This window comes from Mastigoproctus giganteus, chromosome 4 (genome assembly GCF_048544385.1).
Source record: "Mastigoproctus giganteus isolate SK-2022 chromosome 4, ASM4854438v1, whole genome shotgun sequence".
Classification (NCBI taxonomy): domain Eukaryota; kingdom Metazoa; phylum Arthropoda; class Arachnida; order Uropygi; family Thelyphonidae; genus Mastigoproctus; species Mastigoproctus giganteus.
Window position 1 is genome coordinate 122,149,825 of NC_143578.1, and position 26,440 is coordinate 122,176,264.

Sequence of the window (26,440 nt, forward strand, 5' to 3'; positions counted from 1 at the left end):
ACCTTTCAAACGAAAAAATTGTTGCGTCCATAATTTGATAGAAAAAATTTATTTTGAAATTTTATTGCGGATCTTGAATAGCTTCATCTCTACTTTCATAATCAAATTGAAATTTTTTCAATCTTTTCTTTACAGTGCTTACTTCTGGAAATGAAGCTTCGATGCCAATGATAGCAGCCATATTATTAGCCCAATTGAGAATTTTTTGGAATGCTTTCTCTGTTCTATTTTCTTTAAAATATTCTGTGATATTTTGTAGACATTCAAAAGCTTCATGTATATCAAAATTCGTTTTTCAGAGCATTTTACTTACCAGATTAATTTTATTTAAAACATCATGACAAATTATAATTGAATAAAGAAAGAAACTTATAAAATGTTATTTTTTAAGGCTATTGATTTAGCATGATTCCTTGTATTCATATCTTTATTTTCATCTTCAGTGATGTCTAGTAAAGCATTGAAAATTTCTTTATTTGATTTCTCGGCGGTTGAATGGCCTCTTTTTTTACCTTCCCATCGAGTGTCGGACAAAGGTTTAAGTGTTAAATTAGTAATATATTTTTGAAGTACGTTCCAACGATGGGTTGATGATGAGAAAAAAAAAAAAAATTCCTGATATAGTTAGGGAAGGATGTTACGTGGTTGTTTTCCATTAAGTCGGTGATCGTTTTCCACTCACGTGGTATTAATTATAGTAATAATTAATTAATATAGTAATAATTATAGTAATAACTAATATAATCAATAATTATAGTGATAACTAATATAATTAATAATTATAGTAATAATTAATTGCGTTAATTTGATTTTTAATTGTTTTAAATTGATTTGAATTGTGTTAATTTAATTATTTATGTTTTGCTCTATTGTGGCCGTGAGTTGTCGATTTTTTCGTTTTTTCCGTTTTGATTTCTGGAGGGTGTCGTGCGGAAGTGTTCTGCGTGCTGTATTGAGGTGGACTCCTCTTATTATTTTACTAATTTGTACATTATTGTATATTTAATCCTGTAAATATCTCGGGTCGAGCACACATGTACTGTTGTTAATTGTATATGCGTTCCTCGCACCTTAGTCTGTAAATATTCACACCCTTCTGGCACAGAGCCGTCCCGGGGTGACCCAAGATTTCTTGGGAAATAAACTGATTTTAATAATAATAATAATACCACAAATAATGCCAAAACAATTATAGTAATAATTAATACCACTTATATATCACGTGAAATTACGAGTGGTATTAATTATAGTAATAACTTAATATAATTTCTGAATAATTAAAAAGAAATCAACTATTTTAAAGGAAGTCTTAGCAGCATCGTTTACAATGAGATTTAGGGGGTGAGTGGCACACAGAATGAAAAATGCTCTATGATTAACTTCAAGTAATTTTTTTTTTTAAACCTTTGCACTTTCCGTGCATATGCCAGCCATCCCTAGTTGTTATATCATAGCCCTGACCACATAAATTCTGAATATTTAGATTTAGCTCAATAAGTAGATTTGATATATTGTATATTCAAACAATCCCTGTCAGGTAGAATCACTCACAGGACAAAATGCAAGAAAATTTTTGCATATTTCAACTTTCATGGTGCTTATGTCTCTAAATACAAATCTAAGTATCACAATCATCTGTTGGACATGACTTACATCAGATGTTGTATCCAAAATCATAGCAAAATATTTAGGTTCTCTAGTTATTTCTAGTATTTTATCTGTAATATCTTATGAAATTATTTCAATAATTTCATTTTGTATTTGATCACATAATATTCTTCAATTCAGATTTCTGAATATGTTCTACCATCATCACCCATTTTCAGTCCACTGTGGGATGATGGCTTCTCCAGCAACCTTCCAGTTCCTTCTGTTTTGTGCAAGGGCCATCCATTTACTGCCCACGAACTCTTGAATTTCATCTCGCCATCTCCTTTGTTGTATTCCAGGTTTTCCTTTAGCTCCTCTTGGGTACCATTCTGTTATTTTCTGTTATATCTGTCATCATTTCTTTGAGCTATGTGTTCTTTAGTTTTGTCCTTTACTTGAATTTGCTGCATAATCCATTTTTCTCTTCTTATCCAACAGTCTGATCCCTAATATAATTCGTTCCATTCTTCGCATTGTAGTTTTCAGCTTCTCTTTCATTCTTTTGGCGAGTGCCCAAGTTTCACTTCCATAAGCATGGTGGGGAGTATACATTGGTTCATTATTTTATGTTTCAGACAAATTGGGATATTACTTCTCAGTACGTGACTATATTTCCTGAATGCTATCTATCTGAAATTTATTCTTCTCTTGACTTCCAGCGATGTAATGACTTTTAGCATTAGCATTAGTAGAGGCATTTGATGCAAGAAAGCAAGCTTATTCAGCATCAGCCAAAAAAAAAAAAAAAAACAAACCACTTCCACTTCACCCCTCTGTTCGTTCAAAATACCTGTCCAGCTGAGCCTTAAACTTATTTAGGCTACCAACCTCCACCACAAGGGATGGAAGTCTGTTCCACCAACCAACCACCCGCTGGCTAAAGGCAAATTTCCGCACGTCTATCCCACATCTGTCTTTCCTCAATTTGAATTTATGCCCTCTCAGGTGATTTTTCTGAGCTAGAGGAAGAATCCCATCAGCATTGAGCATGCTTAAACCATTCAAGGCTTTATAAACCTCTATCAGATCACCTCACTGGTGCCTAGTCTCCAGACACTGTAATTTGCAAAACTTAAGCCTTTCTTCGTAAGAGCACCCCTTTGTTCCATTCACTAATCTTGTTGCCCTTCTCTGTACTCGTTCCAGCAGCTCTACATCCTTCTTGAAATGAGGCCTCCAGACCTGTATACAGTACTCTAGGTGTGGCCTGACCATTGCCTTATACAATGGAATAATCACCTCCTTATCCCTGCTGGAAAAATTCCTGTATATCATTGACAATACTCCATGAGCTACTCTTGCAGCCCGTCTGCACTGCTCAGAGAACTTCATATCTGCCTGCACAATCATCCCCAAGTCCCTTTCATTCTCTACTACTGTCAGTGTAGTACCACAGAGTTGATACGTTGCTCTGGGGTTGCTGTTTCTCATGTGTAGTACTTTACATTTGTCAATGTTAAACTTCATTTGCCACCTCTCAGCCCATCTGCTCAACCTTTCCAGATCCTGTTGCAGCAGCATAGTGTCAGTAGTGTCCTTGACAACCCTGCCAACCTTTGTATCATCTGCAAACTTGGACATTAAGCTTGATATACCATTATCAATATCATTTATAAATACAGAAAACAATAATGGACCCAACACTGAGCCCTGAGGGACTCCACTAATAACATTAGTCCACGATGAGCAGTGTCCATTGATTACCACTCTCTGTCTTCTCCCCCTCAACCACCCCTTTATCCATAGCAGCAATTTGCCTCCAATGTCACACTGCTCCAATTTGTGTAGCAGTCTTCCATGTGCAACAGTATCAAAAGCCTTTCTAAGATCCAAGTATATAATATCAAAGTTATTCCCTGCATCCAGTTCTTTTGTGACTGCATCATAGTATCCAATCAAGTTGGTCAGGCAAGACTTCCCCTTAACAAAACCATGCTATGTCTGAGCTATAACTGAAGTCTTGTCTAAATGATCCTGCAGTGCTTCTTTAACCAGTGCCTCCATTAATTTTCCTGGAACAGAAGTTAAGCTCACAGGTCTATAATTACTTGTGTCAGCCTTATTATTACTTATTATTAATCAGATTATTACTGCAAGATGAAGGCCTCTCCAGCAACTTTTCAGTTCTTTCTGTTTTGTGCAATGGCCATCCATTTACTACTCATGAACTTGTGAATTTCATCTGTCCATCTCCGTTGCTATCTTCCAGGTTTTTTTTAGCTCCTCTTGGGTACTATTCTTTGAGCTATGTGTCCTGCCCAAGACAATTTCAATTCTTTAGTTTTGATCAGAATGTCCTTTATTTGTGTTTGCTGCCTAATTGATGTATTTTTTTTTCTTATCTAACAGTTTGATTTCTAATATAATTCGTTCCATTCTTTGCAGTGTAGTTTTCAGCTTCTTTCCATTCTTTTGGTGAGTGCCCAAGTTCTATAAGTCATGGTGGGATGGGAGTATACATTGCTTCATTACTTTACGTTTCAGACAAATTGGGATATTGCTCCTCAGTATATGGCTGTATTTCCTGAATGCTATCCATCCAAAATTTATTCTTCTCTTGACTTCCAGCCATTTATCATTATTACAGCTAATGACTTGTCCCAGATAAGTATATGAATCCATCTTTTCAATTACTGCTCCTTCAATGATTATATCCCTTTCTGTGGCATACTTGTACATCATTACTTTTGTTTTAGCCATATTCATCTTTAGTCCAAAATTCTTACTAACTCGTATAACTAATTAAGATTTTCCTCTAATTCTTTGGGATCGTCGCTTATGATCACAATGTAATCTGCAAATCATAAATGGTTTTGGTACTCTCCATTCACATTGACTCCTTTCTGTGACAGTCCAATCTTCTGAAAGCTTCTTCAAGGGCAGCAAACAACTTCGAAAATAATGTGTCTCCTTGTCAAACTCCTTTCTCAATTTTAAATTTGCTACTGTCTTTGTCTAGTCTAATAAAGGAGGTAGCATTCTAGAATAACTTCTTCAAAATCATAATGCATGGGGTGTCTATGCCTTGTCTTTCCATTGCCTTATGCTATATGGAGTCAAATGCCTTTTTATAATCCACAAATGCCAGGCATAATGGTGTTTTATATTCATTTGCTTTCTCCGTTAGCTGCAATGTTACTTGAACATGATCCATAGTTGAGAATTCTCTGCTAAAACCAGCTTGCTCTTTTGGTTGATATTCATCAAGTATTCTTTCTATCTGTTAATAATGACTCTTGTGAACAACTTGTAGATGTGAGACAACAAGCTAATTGGTCTATAATTTCCAATTTCTGATTTATCTCCTTTCTTATGCAGCAAAATTATGATTACATTATTCCACTCTTTAGGCATCACGCCTTTCCTAATGTATTTTGTGAAGAGTCTTCCCAGTTTCTGTGTCATGTCTCTTCCTCCCAATTGTAACAACTCTATAGTAAATTCATCTTCACCCAGGGCATTCCAATTCTTCATATTCTTCAATGCACATTCTACCTCATCAGGAAGGATATCGGGTATTGTATGTGTTGCTGTTTTGTGATCCATCTTCCCCACTGCTTGTATCATTTCCTCGCTCCTTATATAATTCTTTATAGTAGTCTTCTGCTATTTGAATTATGCCTTCACTGCTATTTATAAGTATACCATTACTGTTCTTCAGTTTCAGTATCATTTGTCTTTCTACATCACTTCTTGATTGCTGATTTAAGTCTTTTGTTTCCTCTTACTGCTTGTTCTACTTTTCTTCTGTTAAATCTTATGTCCCCTCTGAGTTTCTTTCTAATGGCTTTGCATAACTCAGTATACTCAATTTTGTACCTTGTCAGCTGGGCCGTTTTAATGCATGGGCACACCCAGTGTATGCCAGGGGCCTCACTTGTTGATCTTAAATAATTTTTAAAAAGATCCTCTGTCCCATATGTTACGTTGCGGTCAAAAGCACCGCAAGCAGGGAACATAATGATATTCGAATAATGTGTTTGGCTTTCTTTAAATAGTTTAAAGTGCCGAAAATTAATATTTAGAAAAATAATTAACAAATTTAATTCTCGTTTATGATTATAAATTAATGATATATATATATAAGTATATATTATTAATGTATCTATATCATGTAATTATAATTATATAATATAATTATATTATATAATTATGGAGCGTAGTTTCCAGTAGCTCTTTTAATATATATGGTTAGGAATGTGACTAAGAGAGACCCAGAAAAAAATTTAAACTGAACAGGGGCTACATTTGGAAATTCATGGGGGGGGGGGCTTGCTTGTCAGTGTTTATCTTGCTCTTCATTTGTTGTCTTCAGTTCATCATGACAAGTGTTTCTTGAGTAATTTTTGTTTCTTTAGATTTCTTTTTACCTATAGGTTTCTCTGGCTTTATCACTTTCAGAAAATTGTTGTATTCCTCGTTGATATCTTGGTCCTGAAAGGTCTTCAGAAGCTCAAACTTGTTTTTAAGTTCCAGTACATACTACTTTTTCTCATCTTCCGTTATCTCAAAAACCTTTGTGTTATTTATTCAAATCAATTTTTTCCTTTCTTTTCTTACATCTATATCAAGTGTGCATCTTACCATTCTGTGATCAATTCCAACATTTACTTTGTTCAGGACGGTAACATTGTTCACAACATATCTTCTTTTAGTGAGGATGAATTCGCTTTCATTAGTGGTTAATCCATTTGGGCTCTTCCATGTTTGCTTTCTGTTCTTCCTTTTCTTGAAAGAAGTGTTCGTTGCTGACATTCCTCAAGATTCGGCAAATTCCACTAGTTTTTCACCTCTTTCATTTCTTTCACTAATTCCAAAATTTCCTATAGTTTTCCATTCTGCACTGCTTTGTCTCTTTCCAACCTTAGCATTGAAGTCACCCATAATAATGTTGTAGTGAGTTTTCTGTTCATCTAGAAGTCTCTCAATTTCGGTGTACATTTCTTCAACCTCTTCATCATCATGGCTCGATGTTGTTGCATATACTATTATAACCTTTAGTTTGTACCTCTTCGACATCCTGAGTAGTAGTCTTGAAACCCTAGGTGATGTATTTTTGAATTCCAAAATGTTGTTTTTTATATCTTTATGGACCAGAGAGCCAACTCCGCCTTCGCTCTTTTCACTTTTCCATTGGTGTACAGCAGATTTCCACGTGATTCCTTTCTTCTTGATTCAGCCAAGCCGATGATATTCCAATTCACATTTTCTAATTCGTTTTTTCCAATTTTAATATCCTATCTTCATTGATAAGCAATCTTGTGTTGTGTTTGTTTGTTATTTGGTTTTTAGGAGCATTAGCAACTAAGGCCATATTGCTCCGGGATATGCGGTGGTCATTCCCTGACCTTTCCGCATCCTCCGTATTTGGTGGTGACTGCTGCTCCTTCCCACCTGGCTACGGAGGCGCCTGATCTTATGTTGTAAGAGTGCTTCCACTCTGATCCATCCTCTCGCTGCCGTAAGAGAGAGGGAGTGAAAGTTGCTGGGGACTGAGGCTATTTGTTTTGTTATGTTGTCATGTACTGGAAGCTTTGGTCTTTTCCTTTTCATGCTGACCAGGGGTCTTGAAGAGAACCACTCTACACCGTTTGTTGTTACCAAAGTTACGTAACAGGGCTTACCATCAAGAAGGTGTGCATAAGTGGATTTTAGGGAAGCAGCCCAACCGGACTTCTCCTAAATCTTCTAAAATAGAAAGATATTGGATCCATCAGTGTTTTAGACTGAGTATTTGATAACACACATGATGCCTGTTCCCCTCTAAAACCCAACAACTGTTCTGCAACATAATTTACTTGAACCCCTGGAAGACACTCTGGTCCTATTCCACCTATCCTTTTTGTACAATATATTTCCTGTGGGACTGGTTTTTTTTTTTTTTTTTTTTAGGAGCATTATAACTAAGGCTATATTGCTCCAGGGATATGCGGTGGTCATTCCCTGACCTTTCCGCATCCTCCGTATTTGGTGGTCACCGGCTCGAACCGCAGTCTACGCAAGAAGTGTGTGCTACACACTGCTGCTCCTATCCACCTAGCTACAGAGGCGCCTGTGGGACTGGCTATTGGGAATTCTGCCATATTGTCTGATTTTTTTTTTTTTTTTTGTTAGTTGTTGGCGCATCAGCTTCTATGGCCATATTGCACCTCCCAAAGTTTTTTTTTCATTTTACTGTGATCCAAGCCCGAGGCGGGAATCGAACCCGCGACCTTTGGGTTGCCAGGCAGGCACTTTACCTACCTGGCTAGCCCGGTCGGCGCCATATTGTCTGATGCACATATGTTAGTTCAAGTATTGAGCTGAGAGGCTCAGTGCTTGATGGGCCTCTTATTTTAATTCCTTCAAGGGCATCAATTATCTTCTAGCTCCGACGTCAGAATGCTGAATTTATGCTTACTCTTTTTACACTCTGCCTCAAAAACACAAAAGCATCCCCTTTGTCTGTATTATGTCCTGCTGCAGACGGCTTTTCCCATGTGCAGTAGTAGTATGAATTATAAACCCAATAGCACGATCATAAACTCTCTCAGGAGAATGGTCTCAGCAGTTCTCCCGAGCCAATGCTTCCCCACTACTTTGAGTTCTTTACTTTGCTGCTCCAGTCTTCTGAGATATAGTTTAATTTAATTTGAATTAAAAATACCACATTAAACACTAGATATAAAAGTATAATAATAACTATACCTAGGTATAGTAGCATATACCGTGCTATAAAATTACGCTACATGTTATATTATACAGTTACATTATAAAATCACATTTATATTGTTATAAATTTATAGTTTAGTGACTTATTAATTAAAAACACTTAAATATTAATTATACTTTTACAGAATATGATTCTGTAGGAGTATAAATTAATTATTTTTAATCAATTATTTAAAATTAATTAATCAATGATATAAATAGTATATATATTGTTCTTATATCAATGCAATGAAAAATGAAAGTAGAAGTCTCTTCTACTTTGACTAATTTTCAAAGTCGAAGAAACAATTTTGCCTACTTTATCAGATAAATGCAATTAATAACTGTGCTAATAATTTGTAACAAAAATATCATTAGAACATATAAAAAAATATAGGGAATATGCACATTTAATAATTTATATCTTTTAGTCATTCTGTAGTCATATAAATATAAAAAATTTATGTAAATTTTAGTTTTGCCTATAATGTGGTTAGCTCATATATCAGGTGTGAAAAATGACCCCTCCCTGAAACTGTGCTTATATTGAGACTGCACTGTATTTCTGAATAAAATAAAATTCCACAAAATAACCCTCTAATTAATTAAAATTATATAATTCACAATTTATACTTTAGATAATTACCACAATTTGTTAATAATTAGAGTCCAGCAGCGTTTCCGGGAACTTGATCCTAATAATGTACCACGCCAGATGACAGGGGATGAAGCTCATACAGTAGCTGTACCAATGGAAAAGGTAGAAAAGATGGCAGAGTTAAAGGTAAATTATGGATATCGATAACCCTAAATTTTTTCATATATTTTGTGTGCTTTTTCATTAATCAGCAAGGTACGTAAACTCCTGATTTATGAACAGCATGGATTCCTCAAAAGGTGTTTGTAAATGATGTGATTTTCCTGTACATTTGATATAATGGGAAAATGGATGCCAAATTTTTTTTTTTTTTTACAGTATTACTGATGCACTGTTTATTTAATTTACATACTACACTTTATTAGCACATTTGCATATACATACGCATAAGTGCATATTGTCTTCAACATGTCTGTCCATCCAACCGTCCATATATAACAACTCGACTCTCAGTGGTCAAATATTCATGAAATATTACATTCTTCTTTTAGAAAGATTTGTCAAGCCATACCAAATTTCACCAAATTTCATTAAAATTGGACAAATAGAAATCGGCTAATTACACTACCTGACAAAATTTTTTTTTTCATCATACCTCTGGAACGAAAGTTGGTTATTCTGAACAAAATTAATGTCCTGATTATGAAAATATCAATCTTTTAAAAGATTGATACCAGTTGCTCATAGTTCTCTTTTCTCTTCCAAGGAATCTGTGTACCACAGTCTTGAAAGATCTCCATGCAGCCAGTTCAACATCATTCAAGTTTCTTTGAAATTCTTCATCTTTTAGGAGCTTTCTTATTTGAGGACCTATGAAAATTCTTTCCTTCAGCTTTGCATGAGATAAATTTGGAAACATTATCAGTAAATATGTGAATCCTCTGCTTTCTTTATCCAGTGCCTTAGTGAAATTTTTAATCAGTCCAAGCTTGATGTGTAAAGGGGGGAAGAAAAACCTTTTGTGGATCAACCAATGGAACATACTTTACATTTCTTTTGCTGGGAATATATTCATCTCTCTTGTCCCAGTGTTGCACGATATAGTGTTTGGCTGTTGCGCGACTATCCCACAAACACAGGAAACAACAGTATTTAGTGAAACCACCTTGCAACCCAACAAGCAGTCCACTCACTTTGAGATCACCACAAATAATCCAACCATAGTCATTGTAACGTATAGTAGCAAGAATCTGGGACATGCTATCATAAGTTTCTTTCAGGCCAACAGCATGAACAAGAGGAATTGATGGTAAAGTATTTCCATTATGAAGCAATACTGATTTCAAACTTAGCATCGATGCATCAATGAACAGACACCATTCATAGGTATTGTGATCAATGTTCAGTTCATGCATAAGACCAAGGATGTCTTTGCAGACACATGTTGTTTTCCAAAAAGTTTCAAGGTATTGCAAAATACCTTGAAACTCTTCATTTTTCTTACGGTATATTGTAATGTTTTTACCTGTGGTGAGTAAGTTCCACTGTTGTAGTCTGGATCTGAGTAATTCAGCCTTCTCTTTGGGTAAGCCCAAGTCTCTGATGAAGTTGCTTAATTCTTCTTCTTGTTCAATGTAGTGTGGGGGCCTTTTCTTTTTCTGGCTTGTAGTCCAAATCATGTGAAGTACATGGTTCTGCAACATCTGGTAAAAAAATTTCTTCTGTACCTTCATCACTACTTCCAATACCCCAAGATTTTGGTGGCACAGGTACTGGCAGTTCTTTACTGTGTGGCACTCGCCTAATTACTGATGGGATATTTGATGCAGTGCTTGCTCTTTTTGGAAATACCTTTTATTTTTGTTATGCAGAAATAGCAGTCGTCAAAATGATTCTTGGGATCACGCCACACCATATGGACGGCAAAAGGTAATGCTCTCAGCTTGCCATATAACCACAGCCTGTACAAGTAATACAACAGATATATGGAGCCGAATTTTTTTCTTGGTCACCAATCTTGCAGCTGAAGTACAATGAATATGCAACTTTTGTGATATTATATATTTTATTCCTCTGAGTTTTTGGGGTTAAGTGTCCACAAACATAGCAGAAGTTGTCTAGGTGATTGATGCAAGTTCTGTGCTTTGTCTTCTCCATTTTAACAATGGATTAACCTAAAAACAGTAAAAGCAATTGGTAAATTTGAACAGAAGGTGAATTCTTGTAGTGTAGTTTATCATACATTATATATTGAACAGTTGAATGGTGTAATAAAATTAATAAAAATACTGACTTGTCTGGAAAAGTGCATCAAAATATACTATATTGCAAGAACAATGATGAAGACAGTGACATAATTTTGGTATTTTTGGAATCAGCAGATTAATTTCCTTTAGAATCTGCAACTTTTGCTCTAAAGGTATGGAAAATTTTTTCCCTCCCTCTCTGGTGCTTTACAAGGCTTTGCTTCCTTGCATTACATTGCCAACAACTAATACTATATTTTACAATGCTTGTTTCCTCTCTTATGCCTTTAATCTCATCTTCAGGTTCCTATGATAGCACCATAATTTCATTTAAAAATGATCTTTTGTGGAATCTCACAGACTATGATGTTGCCATGATCCATGAGCTGGATTAAAAATAGTGTTGAGAGGTAAAGCAGAGCACTTAGTTTTTCTAAACCCTACTATATAATTTTTATATATTAGGATGAGGAAGAGCATTGTCAGTAGTGTTTTGATACCCTTCTGGGGGAATCTTTATGGCTTCTACTTGGTGTTTCTTGACCTAATGACTGAAATGTTGATGGCACACTGTTCTGAAAATTCAATATACTCTTGTATACAGGGACTATAAAATTAGGTTTATTAGTACATTATTTTTTAGGGTAACATTAAAGTAAAGTATAGTTAAAATAAAATAAAATCTGGACAAAAATTTTTAAAAATTGTGAGAAACCAAATTTAAAAATTGTGTTGAAAGGTTGTGAAGGAAATGTTTAATTTGATAAGATCTAGATAAAGCTAAAAAAAAACTGCTAAAAAAAAAGTAAAGATATTCCTAATACGTTTGCTGCTACTTATATTTTGAGAGGCCTGTTCAATGTGCCCTAATTTTCAGAACATTGAGAAATAACATACCAAAAGTTTGTAAATAATGGTTGAAAAGTAAAAAAGTCTAGAATTTATAGCTAAAGTCAAACACTTACTTTTGGGCTAGGCACTGTAAATCAGAACCAAACTCAAAATTTTATAGAAATTTTATTCTACCATAAAGAATATGTAAACTAACCTCAACACAAGCAAAATACAAATAAAAATGCATCCCAAGCTATAAACAAAAACGAATCATTGATGCTAAAAAGCCCTAGTTGCCTTTACTCTTACACCACTCATATATTGATTGTTTAAGAATGGCCTGTATGCATTATGGGCATACAAGATCGTCAGCAGCCAGGTTACTGTTGAAGTCTAATATGTGCTGACACATCAAACATGTTAAAAGCTAAACATTTTCATAGCTGTCCCATTAACTTTATCAATAGAAAAGTTATAGACTTCTAGACTATGTGATATTCAGAGATGGAACTAAGCAATCCTACACCTGGGGCAAAAGTAATATAAGTATGCCCCCATTATATGCAGATAGCCAATCTTTATGAATTTATAAAAATTACTATTGCAACAATCTATGATTTGCATCTCTCTTCCCTATTTATGAGCTGGTTTTTTAGATTTTATCAAGGAGTAAACAAAAAGAGATGAAACACTTACTAGGAAAAAGATCATGACGGGATGAGCAGTGAGGTGATAGAGGTCAAGGATTACCGAAAGCAAGTTGGTGAAGTCACAGCTTCGACGATACAGTGTCAAGCAATGGAGTGCATTAACTATAAAAATACTTTGTAATTGATGGGTGTATTATTCAGAACAAAATAACTAAACAAAATAATTTAAATAATACAATGAATATAACAAAACAAAAATATCAAAGAAAGAGAAGCTTACAAATATTTGTTTATATCTACAGAGACTTTGAGTAAACACGGACTTTGATGAACTACAAAGAAGTAAAAAAAATCATAGATATCACAGATAGTTTATGTTTATATATCTAGAATAAAATCATAGATACAAAATATTGTAAAATATAATATAGAGTACTTTTAACATTATAACATAAACTAAAAATATGCAATGAAGATGTATTATTTTAACTGAATTTTTCTCACTTTTGCCTTAAGCAAAATCATCAATAATTTTATCATAATTTATGTTTTATGCAACGTGATTTTCGATATAATTGATATGTTAATTAGTCATTCTTGTCCAGTTGTTGATCTAAGGTGATTTTTAATAAGTTTAAGTTTATTTACTGAAAGACCTTTCACAAGAAGCTACTGTTAGAGGCAATGTAAGAAAAATTTGTAATGCTATTTCTATGTTTGAATAAGATTCTATTAAATAATACTCGTGAAAAATTGGAGAAGTTGAAAGGGGTTACAGATTTTATATCCTGCAGAATTGATAAAACGTGATTTTTAAAACTATCAATTTCTGTTGAAATATCTGACACATTTAAATCTTTGTTGTATTTTAATGCAAGGTCGAAAACAGCCTTCTGCAAGTCAGATTTATTAATTAATGCAAGTGAAGTTCCAAATAGAAAATCAAAATCTGAAGAAATAGTATTCAGTTTTCAAATGTAGTGCTTAAGTCATTAATAAGAACATACAAAACATATTTAATTTTAATATGAAGTTTTTGTTCGGCAGATAAATTGAAATTGTTTGAAGATTCGTAAAGTGTCATTCTTTTTTTGTTTCTCCTTTATTTGGAAATGTTGCTGGTATATCCATTTTTTGTGCTGTGGTAGCAGCGTATCTGAAAATATCTCGAAATTTACTTTCCTGTATTTCTTGGAGATATTTTATAAATCTGCTAATTAATTTGGGAGTACATATGTAAAGCTTGCAATGCTTTATTTATACAGTCAATATTATGAAGAATTTTATTCCATATACCTAATCTGCATAAAAATGGATAGTCTATTTGTAAAGGCAGACTTTGCTATTTGTAAGGACAAAGATTTTATAGCTTGTTCTTTGGATGACCATCTTGTGTCTGTATGTCTTTTAAGTGAAATATTCAAAGTATTCATTAAAATTTCCCAGCTACTAGTGGAACCAGAAAAAAAAGAGTAAATATTCTTTAAACAATGCCAAAAAAAAAAAATTATCATTCCAAACATTATTGATGCTGCATGTACACCAGCTAAATTAAGACTATGTGCTGAACATGGTACAAAACATTGAAAAATTTTTTTTAAAAAATTATTGCCAGTATACCATTATATTTTCCAGTCTATTAGCCCCATTATTTTTACATTTTTAATGTCAAGTCCATAATTTTCTAATTTGGTAAGAATTTCTTTACTTTCTATAAAATCAATGAAACTCCCTCATTAGCAAAGTTATAGACTATCCTATTTTCCATCAATAATTTGCATATCTAATTATTTGGGATAGTTGTTCATGATGTGATAAATCGGGTGTGCAACCAATTAACAAGGAGAAGTAATTAGCTGTTTTAATTTTTGAAATAATACTGGCCTGAATTTCATTTCCAATTAACCATATAAATTTGTCTTAAATTTTATGTGATAATTCACAGTTCCTTTTCAATGATTTGAAATTTGTTCTGCTAGTTCTTTATTACAAATTTATAATGACTTATTAGTTCAATAATATTGAGGAATATTCCAGCTTTTGGATTCCCAAAAACACATTTGAACCTCTTAATGCAAGATTATTTTTTGCACAAAATAATATTGCATCCAGAATAATTTTAAAAATTCTTCTCCATTTTCCTTTCTCTGTTAAAATTGCTTCTTTTAGAGCATCATCAGTAAGTCCAGAATTTTTTAACTCTTTTCCACTGATTTCCATTTTTGAAAGTGTTCACAGTGTTCTAATGAATATTTGTGATTTAGAATACATCTATATAGTGTTTCCAAGAGGAAAAGCCTTTCTTTAAATTAACTATTAAAGGTGCATTGCCAGTATTTTTATTAATTCAAAATAATATGCATGAAAAACAATATAAATATTGTTTTTTTGAAGTAAATCAGTCAATTTCTGCTACAAATTCACCATTATCAACTTTTTTTCATACCACTCTATAGAAAATTGACATCTATCCTTGGACAAAGAATAACAAAAACCTGCATTTTTACCTTGATCTGGACCATTTTATATCAAAAAGCATCTTATTTTATCAGAAATATTCAATGGCCAAGATGTGGGATTATTTAAGTTCAGCATAATATGATTATTATTATTTTCATTTTTTACAATCTGAGGAGCCTCATACTCGGATTCAATTTTCTGGTCGTTTTCAGAATTATGTACTTCTGTTTTGCTATAATCTTCTTCAGCTTCAAGAATGAATGAATTGCAGCTTTATTATGATCTCCACTTTTGTAACCGGCACAAACCATTTTTGAAAATTAAAAATTTCTTTGTTTCCTTCCTCCCTCAACTTCTTCTTTCAAAATTCTGCTCCACTTGGTCATTTAGACATATTATTCTTATCTATAATTTATAAATTTAAAATTTTTAAAGATTTTTTATTTTAATTAAATTTAGAGCAGAGCTAAATCAATAACATTGTTTACTGTAGACATGTAGACTAGAATTCTAGAACAGTATAGGTTTTACAGACACCACTTACATTGTGGAATGGTAATCCCTTTAACCCTTAATCTGCACTTTTTAATTGCCTGAAGGCCAGAGGCGGGAACAATGCATACAAAGTTAAGTGTTTCGTAATCCATTCGTTGTATGGAAATTCTTTGTTCTATGAAAACTATTTTAAATGTAATTACCAAGAGGAATTCAAAAAAATTCACTACAAAGAAGTTTGTTAAACAGAGGTCCAACTTTAATTACATCAAAAATGAAGCAACATTAAAATACATAACTGGTTGAGTGCACCCTTAAAATTCTGCACCTTGGGCTTATTGCCCCACATGTTCCACCTCTGGTGATATTAAATATTACATAAATTTAACACAAACCCAGCATAAGAAAACAACTAAAGAGTTGGCTTGAATGTGTCAAGCTTTGCCCTTCCCAGAATGGGAGAAGCAATGCTTGGATATCCAGCAAATGGGTATCCTCAGAAGACTATCTGAAGTTTTGAAAAGAAGCAAAGGTTGAGGAAGCCAAATTGGATGTGGATAGTGGCTGCCACAAAAACACTGTTGTTACCATGCAGATATTTTTGCCCTAAGGGATTAGTGACTGACCAATAAGTTTACACTTATCAATTAGACTGACTATCTTAAACACAGATTCTTAAAACAATACAATGACACCAAATTTGGGAGGGAACAAAATTAGATCTAGTAAATCACTTCACCAGCTCCCTAGAAACACAACAGATTTCAAGAAAAATATACCTTATAGAAAGGTTATTTTTTGCACATTGGAGACACTTCAAAAAATCTTTTCTCATTCATGTAATGCCTCATAACTTCAGTAAAAGCAGGGAGATGATATTTAACAATGTACCTGTTAACACCTTTAAGTAGCAGGTTTTCCTTAGATGCCAACACACACATATGGATAGATGATCATTTCCATTAGACGATAGCTTCCTAGACCCAGTTTGGCTCCATCCAATAAGCTGAAAGTCCCCAGGCCTTTGCTTCAATTCAAAGAACAGCATTAACACATTTTTTGCATGTCCAGGCTCTACCTCTCTTGGAAGGAATACTCAATTTGGACACAACTGTTGGTTCTAGATGACTGAAAGGTTGCCCTGCTAGATAGTGAATAAAAGTTTTTAATTTTTAGGCCAGTGAGCATACATTGTAACTGACTTTGTTACAAATTATGTACATGCACACAACTGTTATTTTTGTTAAATTTGAAAATCTGATTACTAGGAAGAAAAGCAATAAATTGATCGAGTTGTCTTCAAATTTAATAAAGTATATTGCCATATCTGAAACCACTAGAAGAAACATGTATCTGTACACTAGGGCCACCACATGTTATGTGAGACTAGATTAAGTGTTTTAAGCTTTTGGATTTTTTTTTTTTTTTTTTTTTTTGCAATTGGCATCAACAGATAAAGTACAGCTGCATGCTTTCCTAGTTGATCAAGTCATGACAAAGACAGGTGATCTTTCTGATTTTCAAGAACATCAGCATTAGCAGAGGCATACAATGCAAGAAAGCAAGCTTATGCAGCAACAGCCAAAAGAAAAAAAAAAAAACCCTCCCATTTCACTCATCTATTCACTCCAAATGCTTATCCAGCTCAGCCTTAAATTTATTTAAGCTATCAACTTCTACAACAAGAGATGAAAGTCTGTTCCAGCAATCTGGCTAAAGGCAAATTTCAAAGGCAAACCCACTGGCTAAAGGCAAATTTCTGCCCATCTACAACTGTCTTTCCTCAGTTTGAATCTATGCCCCTTCAGGTTCTTAATCTGAACAAGAGAAAGATTGGAGAATGGATTGAGCAAGCTCAATCCATTCAGCATTGAGCTTGCTCAGCCCATTCAAGGCCTTATACACCTCAATCAGATCACCTTGCATGTGCCTAGTCTCCAGGCACTGCAATTTGCAGAACTTAAGCCTGCCTTGGTAAGATCATCCCTTTGTTTCACTCACCAACTTGTTGCCCTTCTTTGTACTCATTCTAGCAACTCTATGTCTTTTCTAAAATGAGGTCCCTAGACCTGCACACAGTATTCAAGGTGTTGTCTGACCATTACCTTGTACAACAGGATAAACACTTCCTTGTCCCTGCTAGCAAGATTCTTGTATATCATTGACAAGACTCCATGACCTGCTCAGTGAACTTCATATCTGACTGCTCAATTACCCCAGGTCCTTTTCATTCTCTACCACCCTCAGTGTAGTATCTCACAGTTGGTATGTTACTGCTACCCATTTGCAGTATGTACTTTACATTTTTCAATGTTAAACTTCAATTGCCACTTCTTAGCCCATTTGCCCAACTTATCTAGATCCATTTGCAGTAGAATACTGTCTTTACTGACATTAACAACCCTGCCAACCTTTGTATCATCTGTAAACTTGGACATTAACCTGATATACCCTCATCAATATAGTTAATGAATACACAAAACAACAATGAGCTCAGCACCAAACCCTGGGGAACTCCACTAATAACCATGAAGAGCAGTGTCCATTGATTACCATTCTCTGTCGGCTCCCACTCAACCATCTCTTTATCCATTGTAGCAAATTGCCCGTAATGCCTTACTGCTCCAATTTGTACAGCAGTCTTCCATGTGCAACAGTATCAAAAGCTTTCCTGAAATCCAAGTATATGATATCAAAATAATTTTTTGCATCCAGTTCCTTTGTAACCGCATTATAGTATTCAATCAAATTGGTAAGACAAGACTGTCCTTTAACAAACCCATGCTATGTCTTAACTACTACCGCAATCTTGTCTAGATGATCCTGCAATGCTTCTTTAACCAGTGACTCCATTAATTTCCCCAGAACACGAGTTAAACTAACAGGTCTATAGTTATTTGTGTCAGCTTTTGAACCCCTTTGTGAATTGAGATACATTTGCACACCTTTAATCCCTGGGAAGCTCCACTGAGTCTAAGGAAGCTCTCACAATTATGGCTAAGGGTTTCCTTACTTCTTTTGCTGCCTCCTTTAATATAACTGGATAGATTCCATCCACTGCAGGTGCCTTCCTTATATTTAACTTCAATAATTTCATCTCCACTTTGCTCTCAGTTATTACAAAATCACTTAACTCCTTGTTAGAGTTTGCTAAGCTTCTGGCATTCTCCTCCTTGAATAACTCCTCATGTGTGAATGTAGATGCAAAATATTCATTCCGTTTATCAGCTACCTGAGCACGATCATCAGTAGTCAAACCATCTATGTTAAGTGGACCAATCTGATTCATCCCTTTCCCTCTAGAGTTTACATAAGTAAAGAACTCTTTGCTGTATTTATTTGCATCCTTTGCCAAAGACTTCTCATAATCTGCCTTCACTTGCCTAACCTACTTTGTGACTTAATTACAGACTGGTTTATATCTGCCATAGTCTTCTGTGTCGCCTGATAATTTATATGCATCCCATGCATTTTTCTTCTCTGGTACAAGCCTCATTAATTCATCTTACATCCATTTAGGCCTAAAACTTTAACAATATTTCTTAGTTGGTATGAAAAGTGTAGTAGCCTCCAAGATTAAGTCTCTGAAGGCTTCCCATTTAGAATTAATCATTGGTAACATCATCAGTTGATTTCACTGTATAGAATTTATAAACTATCTGAGACCACTGTAGTCACCTTTACAAAAGCCCTTCCCTGTACCCTTGATGGTATTACATCTTTAAGTGATTTTGATTTTTGGTAGTTGTTGGCGCATCAGCTTCTGTGGCCATATTGCACCTCCCAAGGTTTTTGCAGTACTTTGATCCAAGCCCGAGGCGGGAATCGTACCCGCGACCTTTGGGTTGCCGGGCAGGTACTTTACCCACTTGGCTAGCCCGGTCGGCACATCTTTAAGTAAATCCCATATCAGTACACTGTGATCATTGTCACCCAGTGGTTCCTTTATCTTCAAATTCTTAATGCATGAATAATCATTGTTGATAATCAGATCAAGAGTATTACTCCCTCTGGTTGCCTCTCGAACATGTTGCTGTAGAAAACAGTCATGCAATAAATCCAAAAAGTCTTGCTAGTGTGTAAGTGACTAACTCAAAGGTTCCAGTCAATATTCCCCATTGTAAGACATTCTGATTTACTGGCCCGCTCTACTTCTCTCCACAACTGCTTATTGTACTCGTCAGATTCATTAGGCCTATAATACACACCTACTCTTATTTTTCCTTTCTCTGTGCTTATGTCACACCAAACTGACTCAATATTGTACTGACCACCCATGTCAACTGGATGCTTTTCCTTAGATTTTGTGTTTCTTAACTAACAGCATAACCCCCCCCCCTTCCTGCCCTGTCTATCCTTTCTGTACACATTATACTCCCCAAATTCCAATTCTGCACTGCTTATATCTGTATGACACCACATCTCTGATTTCCCAACAATATTTGCATTTGATGCCTTGATCAGCACTTTAAACTCATCAAATTTATTAACTATACTTCTAGCATTGGTGTACATGCACCTATTTTCCTATTCTTAATTATCCGTAACACAGCCCATGTATTTACTTGTTTCACTATGACTCCCAGCATTTCTATAAATCCCTAGCAACTTGCTTTCCAGGCTGCTGCTCATTCCAATAGAAGTGCAAGAATGACTTTTTGCCTCTGCCTGCAGCTACTGTTAATCTATTATACTGTGTATCCCCCAAAGCTAGCAGTTTTCTGACCCACCTAACACTGCCTCGATAGCATCAGCAAATATTCTTGCACCCTTTCTATTTAAGTGTACCCCATCCCTGTAGAAGCAGTCTCTCTAGTTAACAGGCACAGACTATGCTGAAAAAAATTCTACCCCATGAGCCTTGCACAATCTCTACAGGGTCAAATTGATTGACAAGGCTCTCATCAAATACTACCTCCTATCGTGTCTCAGCAGAATTGCAGATACTTTCAAATTCAACTCTAGCTTGCGACTTTATTTCAACACTGACCTGTACTTGCTAATTAAATCTGCAGATCCCTTATTCTTAAGGTCATCAGTGCCAACATGTATAACAATATCATCTTTTGTGCCCTTAAAAAAAGATATCTGGCTCTACAACATTATCAACTTTTGTCCTCCTCTTTTGTACTCTACAACATCAACAACTTTTCCACGTTACTGTTAAGGCATGTTTAGTAGAAGCACAATTGAGAAAACGAAAGAACTTACTGGTGTGGCGAAAGCAACCATCTTTCTTTTAGAACTGCTCAATGAGCAGCTCTAAAAGAAAGAAATGGTCCAGAAAGTCTTATAATGGGACCAAAGGAATTTAAAGCAAATTATGCATCAGAATAGAAGTTCCAGCAAATGGCTGAAAAATTCAGGTTGGGCAAAGAAAGATTAATTTCCAACGGAACTATGTGGTGGAAATTTAAGAATCTGGGATTTGGTAGTCATGTGCCTATATGAAAGCCACTTCTTCCTGTAAAAAATGAAAAGATCAGTGCTGCCAACACCAAAGCTGGACTATGGAACAGTGGTCTGATGAGTATTCATTTACATTGTTTTGCACCACTTGTAGGGTGATATGTATGGGTGGGGTATGTTTTGAAAGTTGTATTACCACCACTGAATATCTTTCTATCATTTCTGACCAACTTCACCCTGTAGTGTTTCATTTGTGTCTTGATTGTAATGGATTCTTTAGCTGAATGGTTCAAGGAACATTCCCAAGATTTCCAATATCTATCTGGCCAATTCATTCTTGAGATCTGAATCCAATTGAGAATGTCTGAAATATGTTGGAAAGGTCAGTTTGGCTTCACAGTTCTCTACTCAGTTCTCAGAACTGTGATCTCAAAAAACAGAGCTGACAAATGCGTTGGTGGAAGAATGGTCGTATCTGGAGCTGGATTCCTTCAAGCACCTACTGAAATCCATGCCACGAGATGTACATACTGTAATTAAGGCAGAACTAATTAAAGTTCTGAGCTTTAATTACTTACTGTAAGTAAAGCTCAGAACCATATGGCTGAATGGTTCAAGGAACATTTCCAAGATTTCCAATGTCTATCTGGCCAATTCATTCTTGAGATCTTAATCCAATTGAGAATGTCTGAAATATGTTGGAAAGGTCAGTTTGGCTTCACAGTTCTCTACTGACCACAGTACAGAGCTGACAAATATGTTGGTGGAAGAATGGTCGTATCTGGAGCTGGATTCCTTCAGGCACCTACTGAAATCCATGATGAGCTGTACATACTGTAATTAAGGCAAAATCATGGCATGGGTTTCAAAAGGTGAAATCCATGCCACAAGATGTACATACTGTAAATTACCTAATTTAGGGTAATGTAATTACATTACCCTACTAGATAATGAATAAAGGTTTTTAAATTTTAGGCTGGTGAGTGCAGATTGTAACTGACTTTGCTGCAAATTATGTAGATGCACACAACTGTTACTTTTGGGATTATTGGAACGAAAAGCAACAAATTGATCACGTTTTTGAAATTTAAAAACGGATATCACAATGGTGTCAGTTATATCTGTTTAAAGTTCTACCATTTTTTTTTTTTTTTTTTTTTATCAAGTTGACTTCCTTGCAGAAGAAATTTTCTCTAAATATCATTTAATTGGATGGGTTCTGGTGCCTTCTCTCTTGAAGCTGCTTATTCATATAAATTTTCTCTTATTGCATGTTCTCAAAAACATCTGAGTGTAGACTATGCATCCCAAGGATTGTACTTCTGGACTATTTATAACAGAAACGATTAACTTTCATTTCATAGGCATTGTGAGAGAGAGAGAGTGTGTCTGTGTTAATATAATATGCAATTACAATTTTTTCAGTATTTATTATATCAGTGCAGGTAGCATTATTATTCAATGACTATTGCTCCTCAGTGGCAATGAAATGGAACACTGAAATTTAATATTTGTCATTATATTTCAGGAAAATCCATTTCGTCAAAGAATTTGTAAAGTATTTTCTCATGATGGAAGTGGGAACATGACTTTTGATGACTTTCTAGACATGCTGTCTGTGTTTAGTGAACAAGCTCCCAGAGATGTCAAAGTTGTGTATGCTTTCAGAGTCTATGGTAGGTATTAACAATGATCACAAGCAATTCTTCCATTGGAAATGATAGAGGTAAAAGTTGTGCTTATTTTGAACATTCAGCTTATTTTCAGAACGGGTTTGTATTTGGTCAGTGATTGAATATTACTATTATTATTAGTAAAGGCACATGATGCAAGGAAGCAAGATTATATAGCATCAGCCAAAAAAAAAATCTACTTTCACCCATCCATTTGAAAAAAAAAATCTACTTTCACCCATGCTTGAATCTATTTCAGCTGTCAACTTCTACAACGACAGATGGAAGTTTGTTTCAGCAATCAACCACACACTGGCTAAAGGCAAACTTCCGCACATCTATCCTAAAACTGATTTTCCTCAATTTGAATTTATGTCCTCTAAGGCGATTATTCTGAGCAAGAGGAAGAATCCCATCAGCATTGATCATGCTCAAACCATTCAAGGCTTTATACATCTCAATCAGATCACCTCGCAGGTGCCTAGTCTCCAGACACTGCAACCTGCAAAACTTAAACCTTTCTTTGTAAGAGCAACCCTCTGTTCCATTCACTAATCTTGTTGCCCTTCTCTGTACTCGTTCCAGCAGCTCTACTTCCTTCTTGAAATGAGGCCTCCAGACCTGTATACAGTACTCAAGGTGTGGCTTGACCATTGCCTTATACAAGGGAATAATCACCTCCTTGGCAATGGTCACAATATTCCTAGTTCAGTGGCACCCTGTCATGGTTTTGCAAATCACCTGTTTTAATGTAGTAGGCTTTTTGTTTTGCATGATATCTGGATAAAATTATTTTGGAATATTTCAATAACTGATTTTTAATAAGCTGAGCTTAATTTTGTAACAACAGGAACACTGTTCCAGTTTGTACTGGCCCAGTTTTATCATTGCCTAAAACAACTTCATATAGAAGTGCCCAAATAAATTACACAATCTTAAAAAATAATTGACATAGATAAGCTTTATGAAAAATATGGCACAGAAGAGGCTGTTATAAACTTTTCTGAACTGAAGAATGCCAAATAAGAGAAGTGAAGTATGTAGATACCTGAAAATTGTCAAGAATATGAAGATAATCAGCTCCTTCATATTCTCTATCTTAAAGTAGTGCTCACAAAAAACGTATTTTTTTTTGATAATGATGTCCTTGTGGCTAGTACAGTAATTTAATGCTCTCCTTCCACAAAGTTGTTTTTCTATTTTTCTCTATTTTGTAAATCCCTCTGACCTCAAGGCATATTGCTTTCACTTTATATGCAGAACATTTATTATTAAATTATAAAATCATTCCTATGTCACATTTTATTTTATATTAAATGTAAGTCTATTTTTTCATTCTAGATTATGATGGTGACAGGTTCATTGGACAAAAAGACTTAGAACAAGCTACTGTGGCTCTCACTAGAAGCGAACTTAATGCTGATGAAGTACAACTTGTTGTTGAAAAGGTTTTAGAAGAAGGAGATGTAGATGATGATGGCAAGTTGTCCTTCATGGAATTCCAGCATATTATTTCAAGAGCACCTGATTTTCTGAGGTATGTTGTTGTTGTTATTTGGTTTTTAGTAGCATTAGCAACTAAGGCCATATTGCTCCGGGGATATGCGGTGGTTTCCGCATCCTCTGTATTTGGTGGTCATGGGCTCGAACCCCGGTCTAATCAAGAAGCGTGTGCCATGCACTGCTGCTCCTGCCCACCTGGCTACGGAGGCATCTGAGGTATGTGTATGTATGCCTGTCTACACACACACACACACACACACACACACACACACACACACCTAAAGGAATGTGAATCGCATACGAACCCATAACCGGAAACGTCACGGGAAAGTAGTAGCAGGGACACAAGAAGCAGAAATGACACATGACAGTAATTAGTGGCAAACATTTATTTGACATAATATTAACAATGGACTACGAGATGGATGCATTTCATGATGTTACAACAGATGCTTGAAGGTTCCACCATGAGATGCGATGCATGCGTGACACTGACACAGCATGGATTGGCGGACACGATAGAACACACCTGGAGTTTCTTTGACAGTAGCAGCAGCGCAGATGAGTCTCGCTATGAGATCCATTTCCGTCTCCACAGGCGATTCATACACGATAGATTTGAGGGCCCCACAGAAAGAAATCAGGGCTCGATAAATCAGGTGAGCATGGGGCCAGGCAACGGGTCCACCACAGCCAATCCATTGAAGCCCAAAACGCCTGTTCAAATGGTCACAAACACACCTTCCATAATGGGCAGGTGCCCCGTCATGTTGAAACCAAATGTTGCGTCTCACATTTGCTGGAACATCATCAAGTAACCCTGGTAGAACTTGTTCAAGAGAGATCCAATATTTAGCGGAGTTTATGGTAACAGGTATGGGTCGACTAGTCGGTCCATACCTATTACCAGTTAGCAGTACAGTCCATACCTGTTAGCAGTATGGATCGACTGTCGGTCCATACTGCTTAGTCACCGACCATACCTGCCCACACATTTATTGCAAAGCGATGTTGTGCCGCATGGGGGCGCACACCGTGTGGGCCCACTGCTAATCCATACACTAGGTGCATGTCTGCCAGCTCACAGTTCGTATATCGATGCATGCTCTTCGTGCGGAGACTATTGCTTGAATGAGTAAACCAGAAATTTTCCCTCTCGCGAACTGATGAACAGTGCCGTGTACTGACTTATGGTGACGTTTACAATTATGGGTTCCTATGCGATTCACATTCCTTTAGATGTTACCTACCTCCCCTAAACGTTTGTACCAATATTTTTGAGACTCCCTGTATATTTTGTATATAATTCATTTAATTTATAAATCTAATACTAATTAACTGCTATTAATCATTTTACATGTGAGTGCAATAATCCTTGAAACCAATGCAAGTGCAATTGCACTTGCATTGGTGTCACTAATTATACATGTTAATGTATAATTAGCGATTTGCTAATCTAATATGTTCTATTTTCAAAAGGAACAAAGCATTTAAAACTTAGTTGGGAATAATAACTGGCTAAAACCTGCATTCCAAGGTATAATAAACCTATTCATGTAACTGAATAAAAGAACTAAAATTAAAACAATAAATCCATTTATTTTATATAAACATCTTTCCATAACCCTATCAAGGGCCAATGCAGACTGATATTTAATCAGAATGAACAGCCCATTTTTATCCATTTCTGTTAGCTACATTACCATGCCTGAAACAATAGTGACAGTCATCAACAATATAGCTCATCTTGCCCTCTTCAATAGACCTCAATCAAAGTATATGATCAAAAGAGAATTTTGAACTATAATTCTGAACTACACCCATGTTATTATGCCTTCTGCCATATAAGCAAATTTAATATAATAACAATTAAAATAAGAGATAAAATTAAAATGAAAGCAATTATAATTGAATTTATTAAAATTATAATGAAAGAACTAACTATTAAAATTTAAATGTAAATATTTTAAAACCTTTGAATACAATATCAGTTTATACATAACTCTCATTTATACAAAGTAGATCGCATTCCCCCCCCCCCCTCAAAAGGGATAGGCAGTCTCATGTTAAAAAATTTGTTTAATAAAAATATCAAGGTAATGTTTTACAAAGTCAATTTTTTGCACCATGGATAATATAACATTAGCATTAGCATTAGTAGAGGCATTTGATGCAAGAAAGCAAGCTTATGCAGCATCAGCCAAAAAAAAAAAAAAAAAACCCACTTCCACT

At 35.2% G+C, this 26,440-nt stretch overlaps 2 protein-coding genes across 3 annotated transcripts in view; one reads left to right on the forward strand and one right to left on the reverse strand.

Annotated features, from left to right (window-relative positions):
- Cib2 (Calcium and integrin binding family member 2) overlaps nucleotides 1-26,440 on the forward strand; it is a 78,712-nt gene that overhangs the window by 44,754 nt on the left and 7,518 nt on the right. The window contains exons 3-5 of the mRNA XM_090372351.1: nucleotides 9,007-9,124; nucleotides 22,561-22,708; nucleotides 24,047-24,242. Coding sequence (XP_090228477.1) covers nucleotides 9,007-9,124; nucleotides 22,561-22,708; nucleotides 24,047-24,242 — 462 coding nt within the window. The remainder of the gene's footprint in view (nucleotides 1-9,006; nucleotides 9,125-22,560; nucleotides 22,709-24,046; nucleotides 24,243-26,440) is intronic.
- The window catches only part of LOC150087035 (tetratricopeptide repeat protein 37), a 702,248-nt gene continuing 692,043 nt past the window's right edge, over nucleotides 16,236-26,440 (reverse strand). The window contains exon 41 of one of the 2 annotated variants that reach the window (XM_090371768.1): nucleotides 16,236-16,764. The gene's annotated coding sequence lies outside the window, so the exon portion shown is untranslated. Of the gene's footprint in view, nucleotides 16,768-26,440 lie in introns of both variants that reach the window. The other variant, XM_090371767.1, reaches the window with a different exon arrangement.